Source organism: Mesitornis unicolor, unplaced genomic scaffold, assembly GCF_000695765.1.
Source record: "Mesitornis unicolor isolate BGI_N332 unplaced genomic scaffold, ASM69576v1 scaffold20198, whole genome shotgun sequence".
NCBI lineage: Eukaryota > Metazoa > Chordata > Aves > Mesitornithiformes > Mesitornithidae > Mesitornis > Mesitornis unicolor.
In genome coordinates, this window is record NW_010204131.1 from 20,415 (window position 1) to 26,830 (window position 6,416).

Sequence of the window (6,416 nt, forward strand, 5' to 3'; positions counted from 1 at the left end):
GAGGTCTTGGCTGTGTACATGTGTATTACATTACATATGTAATTTAATGCCATATAAACAAAGCTTTAATAAGATCAAGCATTTTGTCATAACAAGGCAGAACCTGGATTTCAGGTGCTGGGTATCTGCAGCTGGTAAGCCTCTGCCGCAGCTGAAAAGGTACAAATGGGTGGTGAATGCTTCTAAACCCCTGGGTCTTATCTATATAAGATCTATAAGATCTATATCTATATAAGATCTATATAAGTAAGGAATGCACTGCAGTTCTGAAAGCAGCCATGGGGAGAAGAGAATTACAAAGCAAGGCAGGAGGGTGGGAATGGAAAGCCAACTAGATAAAGTAGCAGATACAGGCCAGCACATGGGAGACAGACATTGTTAGGAAAAGTGTGAAGGTAAGCAATGTGATAATTTGCATTCTTCTGATTGGGACCAAAATGTTGTAAATGCTTTGCAAATAAGTTTGCAGAGTCTGCAATTAGCACACTTCTTAGTTTGGTAAGCGTTTTTATGACAGACTGACCTTCCTTTAGTTTCTCAGCAAATCCATGTAAAATGCAAAACCACTTTGGTTCTGGAAGGATATGTTAGGATGTCCTCCAGCATTTTTCTCTTCTGGTTTTGCCAGACACACCAAGAAGAACTCAAATGGATTTCTGGGCATGTGCCTATGATAACACGTACCAGACAAGCACTGAGAGTCCTCCAATAGAAATACGCGAGTGGTGTCTCTGGTTCACAGTTTGTATATTTAGTCTCCCCCAGCTTGTAATAGTTATTCTCTTCCACAGGTAAGGCAACATGACCCACCAGTTCCCAGCGCTGTCTTCAGAGCAGAAGAAACATCTTTCAGACATTGCTCAGCGGATTGTGGCTTCAGGAAAGGGGATCCTAGCTGCAGATGAGTCAGTGGGTGAGTTCTGGATATCAATGAATTAGCAGTACTCAAGACCTTTTCTCTTTAGTTTTGTTTCATCTTTGAAATCAGTGGAGTCAATGAAAAACTCTTTAAAACTGTTAACTGAGCAGGGACAACTCAGCCAAGCAGGGTTGCGTCTATAGCAACAAAAGCTGATAAACCACGAGTTGAGAAGGGAAGCTCTGACCTGAAGCCCCTAACTATGACATAGTGGGACCAGGAGGCCAACCAAGCCTAACAACTCTCTGTCTGACCCCTGTCCACCTCACTAGGTACCATGGGCAACAGGCTGCAGAGGATCAATGTGGAGAACACAGAGGAGAATCGCCGGGCTTTTCGAGAGATCCTCTTCTCTTCAGATGCTTCCATCAACCAGAGCATTGGGGGAGTGATCCTCTTCCATGAGACTCTCTATCAGAAAGACAGCAGTGGAAAGCCATTTCCCGCTCTCATCAAAGAAAAAGGCATTGTGGTGGGAATAAAGGTGAGTATGTGTACATGTCTGGCTGGCAGCATACTCCAAACCCCATTTCCAGTGAAAATTGTAGAGGAGGCTGCACTCTCTGCTGCTGAACACTTTTTTTTTCTTTTTTTTTATGTGCTTGGTTTTAAAATCACTAGACGATCTCTGCTCCCATTCTCTGCATTGCTTTTGGGCAACTACCCAGGGGCATATTTGCATTTGATGAAGGAACTTTTCATCCACCGACTCCCATCTACTCACCATTCACTGCAAATAAATATCTCCAAGCAGTAACCTAAATCCAGTCCTTTCCACATCTGACAGAACTCTCAAGCCACTCCCTGAAGCCATTTATACACTGCCCTTCCTCTGTCCCTTTCCTCCAACATTTCCCTCCTCTGCATGCTCAGCCTGATTGGCCCCATACTTCACTCACAGTCAGTCTGCAAAGATAGTCTAGGCATGAATAAGAAGATAAGAAAGAGACTGATCTCCACCTCTTTGTAACCTTTCCTGTTTTCCTGGTCTCCACAGCTGGATAAAGGCACAGCACCCCTAGCAGGAACAAATGGAGAAACCACCATCCAAGGTAAGGAGAGATCTCAAAAGCTATGACTGGTGCAGCAAAAGGCATGCACTCACCTGAGTCGCAGCCTTGGCTGGTGTCATGGTACTTTCCAGAGCTATGTCCTGGAGAACTGCTCTCACTGAAGCCCTGTTCTTTCACCTGCAGGGCTGGATGGACTGGCTGAGCGCTGTGCACAGTACAAGAAAGACGGTGCTGACTTTGGCAAGTGGCGTGCAGTGCTGAAGATCACCAGCACAACACCCTCTCAACTTGCCATAGAAGAGAATGCCAACACATTGGCACGCTATGCCAGCATCTGCCAGCAGGTATCTACCCTCCAGCAGCCTTTCCTGAGATGCTGCCTTGTGTGATAACACACTCGGTAACTTGAAAGGCAGATCTCTGTGAGCATTTTGGAAAAATGAGGAAGAAGAGCAGCGCAGCAAGAAGGAATACCACCAAAATCAGCATAGACAACAAGGACCATTTTTCTTCCATACCCCTAAAGATTTCTCTTTTTCTTTTCTTAGCATGGCTTGGTGCCCATTGTGGAACCAGAAATCTTGCCTGATGGAGACCATGATCTCCAGCGCTGCCAGTATGTCACAGAAAAGGTAAGAGATTCCTGCCCCTCTCCCACCTTTCACAAGTCAGTAGCTAATCTTATGCAGAGTTTGCGCTCACAGATGTCTGAGAGTTTTGATCAAAAAGGTACTTCATAACCACATCACAAAAATGAGCTCACAGTCAAATAATGAGTTAATAGCAAATGCAAGAGTAGAATCCATGCTTTTGGGTTTCTGCTTAAACTGCCAGTATAAGCATTCTTGATCTCCAAAGATGGATTTGGAACAAAACCACCTCTTTCACTACCTCAGATTACAGGGACAAATCCAGTAAATAGGAGGTGTGGTTTCCTCAAAAGCAGTGGTGTCTCCAGGGCTGCAACACCTTTGATAAATTTCACGAGGCAGCAAAATTCAATTTAATCTTCTCACACTGCCAAGGATTAAGCTGTCTTTCCACAGCAGGTTGAGGGGAATTTTTGAACAGAGGTCTGTATTCAGTTCTCCTGTTTTCAGGTTCTGGCTGCTGTCTACAAGGCCTTGAATGATCATCATGTGTACCTGGAAGGGACACTGCTGAAACCCAGCATGGTGACGGCTGGGGGAAAAAAAAAGAAGTCCCCCCCTCAGGATGTGGCTGTGGCAACTGTCAATCCTCTTCTCCGCACCGTTCCTGCTGCCGTTCCTGGTGATTCCTGATTCATTCCTATGTATCCATTCACACTGTCTCTCTTGCTGGCCTCACTCCACCATCTGACATGCTCACTCCTCTGGCTTTTAATTAAAAGTGAGAGACTGCAGTGACTGGAGCACTCTGTTTCTAAGCCTTGAAACCTCTTTCTTGCAGGAATCTGCTTTCTGTCTGGAGGTCAGAGTGAAGAGGAGGCTTCTGTCAACCTGAACGCCATGAATCAGTCCCCTCTGTCTAAGCCTTGGAAACTGACCTTCTCATACGGGAGAGCCCTGCAAGCCTCTGCCCTGGCAGCATGGGTGGGCAAAAACGAGAACAAGAAGGCTGCACAGGAGGCCTTCTGCAAGCGGGCACAGGTATGAGGCTTCCCCCTGTGCAGAGAGGAGGGGCTCACCAGGAAGGGAGACACCTTCCTAAGGCTCCTCTTGTTCCTGCCCCTCTTGGTGCTCCCTGTGTCACAGAGGATGTCACTCTGTGATTTCTGCTTTGCATGGTTACTCCTGCTGTCTTTCTACAACTTTCTTACACCAAGCTAACTGGTTTCCCCTCCTTTTTGTTTCTCTTTCAGATTAACAGTTTGGCTTGCCGGGGACAGTATGTCACATCTGGGAAGACTGACACAGCTGCCTCGCAGTCACTTTTCACTGCCAGCTACACCTACTGAAAATGCCGGAACCTTCCTTCATCCTGACCCTCTTCACAAGGTGGAAGATGTTCAGAAATGAATATAAAAACAAGAAATCTAATTTCCCTTACCCTCATCAAAACTGGAGATACAGTGAATTAGCTTCCTCTCTACCCTTCACTCCCACAATTTACTGCGGGGATATTCTTGTTTCATCTGCACATTCCAAGGGGGATTCTTTCCACACAACAGCAACTACCAGTGAATCATGAACCTTCCCTCCCTTTAATTTAAGCTTAGTCCTTAAAATAGTAGACAGATTAAGTAGTAGACAGATTAAGTAGTTCCCTAGTAATTAAAATACACACCTTTGCCCATTACCACATTTTGCAGCCAAAATCCTGAATTGCAAAACCAAAGTCTTCAATCATAGGAATAAAACAGTAACTGAAAACTAATCTCTCACAATTTTTTAATCTGTATAAACTTGCATTCTTGCTCACACATCTGTAGTTTTTAGTAGCCTATTAAGTCACAAAGCATTGCTGCTGGTGAGCTTGGGAAACCCTGAGATGATCAAAGAGCAATAATCCACTAGTGATACAGCTGGAGAGGTTGATTCTGCTGACTGGAGTCTCACAGACACCAAGAAAACTTGAGAGATGTCTATGCAAAGCAGTGCATGGGACTCAGGCCATAGATAAATAACACTACCTTCAGAAGCTTCTCAAGACTCTGGAGAATCAGAATGGTTTGGGTTGGAAGGGACATTAAAGCTCATCCAGTCCAACCCCCCTGCCATGGGCAGGGACACCTCCCACCAGACCAGGTTGCCCAAAGCCCCGTCCAACCTGGCCTTGAACACTTCCAGGGAGGGGGCATCCACAACTTCCCTGGGCAACCTGTGCCAGTGTCTCACCAGCCTCACAGTAAAGAATTTCTTCCTAATATCTAGTCTAAATCTACACTCTTCCAGTTTAAAACCATTACCCCTTGTTCTATCGCTACCTGCCCCAGTAAAAAGTCTCTCCCCATGAGGGACTTCAGCGTGAGATTGCTAAACATTGAGTTAGGGTTGCACAGTTTGAGTTAGTGCTGTGCAAAGACTGTTCTTCCAAAGCGCCTTTATGGTGGCATTTTCCACAATTACCACACAACATGCAGGGAGGCATCATGGCCCACAGTTTGACCTTTAGCATGTTGCTATGTACCTGTTAGAGATGTAAGTTTTGTTAGCTAAAGCCCAATTGGGCAGATGTTACAGAAAAAAAAAAGGCAGAAATGGCAGAAATAGCAGATCCTAGGTTATACAGCAACATTCGCCTGGCAACATGTTTCACCAATCAACTAGCAACACCTTGGAGCAGCCCACCAACCAGCAAAGATCATGCAACCCAGGCCTTCTGCCTTCAGGGCTACCTGACACCAAGCCTGCATGGCAGGAGCCACCTGGCTCTGCAGGCTGCTCCTCCCTGCGACAGGCACCCATGATTCCTGCAGCAAAGAGAGGGAAAATAGGGAAAATCACTGCTCTGTAACCTCCTCGTGTTCTTCACAGTAGTAACCACTCTTTCACGCAGATCCAATTATTGCATATTTAATACACGCATTTAGCCTGTCTTGACCTCAACCATGAATGAAGAGCAAATGACTTGCCAAAAAGCACGCCAGAGGCCAATACCAGAACCAGGAACATTATTTCTTTTTCTGGTTCGGCTGTGGTCCTGTAGGTCTCCATGCACCCGAGTTCAGATAAGCCTCTGCTCCTGATGAGAAGCATCCTGCTGATCTATTGACCTATGTAGATCACTTTTCTTTGAGAGTGGAATAAAACGTTCCTCCAAACCAGCAAAAGAAACCCTCTCACACTTTATAAAACTAAAGCTGTAGCTTTGCTGAATGACTCCTGCTCCTTTGCAGGGCATCTGTCACACACTGTGCCTGATGCCGCTGGCGGCTGTACCGAGGTTCCTTGTGTTTGACAGTGGCGTTTGTGACCAGAGCAAGTAAAGATCTGCTGAACGTACTGTGGCGAATCAGAGCAAGGCTGTGTACAGAAGGGGTGTTATTTCTCGCTTTTAAAAATGAACATCCTTTTAAACAATAGGAAAAGCGATATTCTCATATAATTGTGTGCCCAGATCAGTAATGTGGCCTACAGAGCAACTCTCTGCGGAGAGGGTCTGGCTGACAGCAACCGCCACACCCCAGAAATGGGATGAAAACCACCAGAGACCGCTGCCGAGAGCCTTTGACGGGCAAAAAGACGCAGCGCTCGCTACAGTCGCACCGGGTGTCGACAGATGTCCCCACCTTCTGCTGTTTTAGCCCCATACGCTGCGCTGCCAAACCTCCTTCTCATTGCCTCCGCCCTCCCCGCCCAGCGGGGTGCCTGGCGCCCATTCTCCCTCACCCTGGGCTGAGGAGAAGTGGGTGGTGGGAAAGGGCGGTTCGAGCGCGACCGTTAAAGGCTCAGAGCGCAGCAGGACTACAGTTCCCGTGAGGTAGTGCAGGGTGTGGTGGAAATACGTCACTCTACCGCCGGGAAAAGGCTTGGTGTCCTCTGACCATGGCGGTGGTGGTA

The 6,416-nt window shown here is 46.6% G+C and overlaps 2 protein-coding genes across 2 annotated transcripts in view; both read left to right on the forward strand.

Annotated features, from left to right (window-relative positions):
- ALDOB (aldolase B, fructose-bisphosphate) overlaps positions 1 to 4,131 on the forward strand; it is a 9,682-nt gene extending 5,551 nt beyond the window's left edge. Inside the window, exons 2-9 of the mRNA XM_010190960.1 lie at positions 792 to 913; positions 1,192 to 1,403; positions 1,917 to 1,971; positions 2,116 to 2,276; positions 2,481 to 2,564; positions 3,033 to 3,204; positions 3,364 to 3,563; positions 3,776 to 4,131. Coding sequence (XP_010189262.1) covers positions 802 to 913; positions 1,192 to 1,403; positions 1,917 to 1,971; positions 2,116 to 2,276; positions 2,481 to 2,564; positions 3,033 to 3,204; positions 3,364 to 3,563; positions 3,776 to 3,871 — 1,092 coding nt within the window. The 5' untranslated portion in view covers positions 792 to 801 and the 3' untranslated portion in view covers positions 3,872 to 4,131. The remainder of the gene's footprint in view (positions 1 to 791; positions 914 to 1,191; positions 1,404 to 1,916; positions 1,972 to 2,115; positions 2,277 to 2,480; positions 2,565 to 3,032; positions 3,205 to 3,363; positions 3,564 to 3,775) is intronic.
- Positions 4,132 to 5,776: 1,645 nt separating this feature from the next.
- Positions 5,777 to 6,416, forward strand: part of MRPL50 (mitochondrial ribosomal protein L50) — a 1,974-nt gene continuing 1,334 nt past the window's right edge. Inside the window, exon 1 of the mRNA XM_010190962.1 lies at positions 5,777 to 5,838. Coding sequence (XP_010189264.1) covers positions 5,777 to 5,838 — 62 coding nt within the window. The remainder of the gene's footprint in view (positions 5,839 to 6,416) is intronic.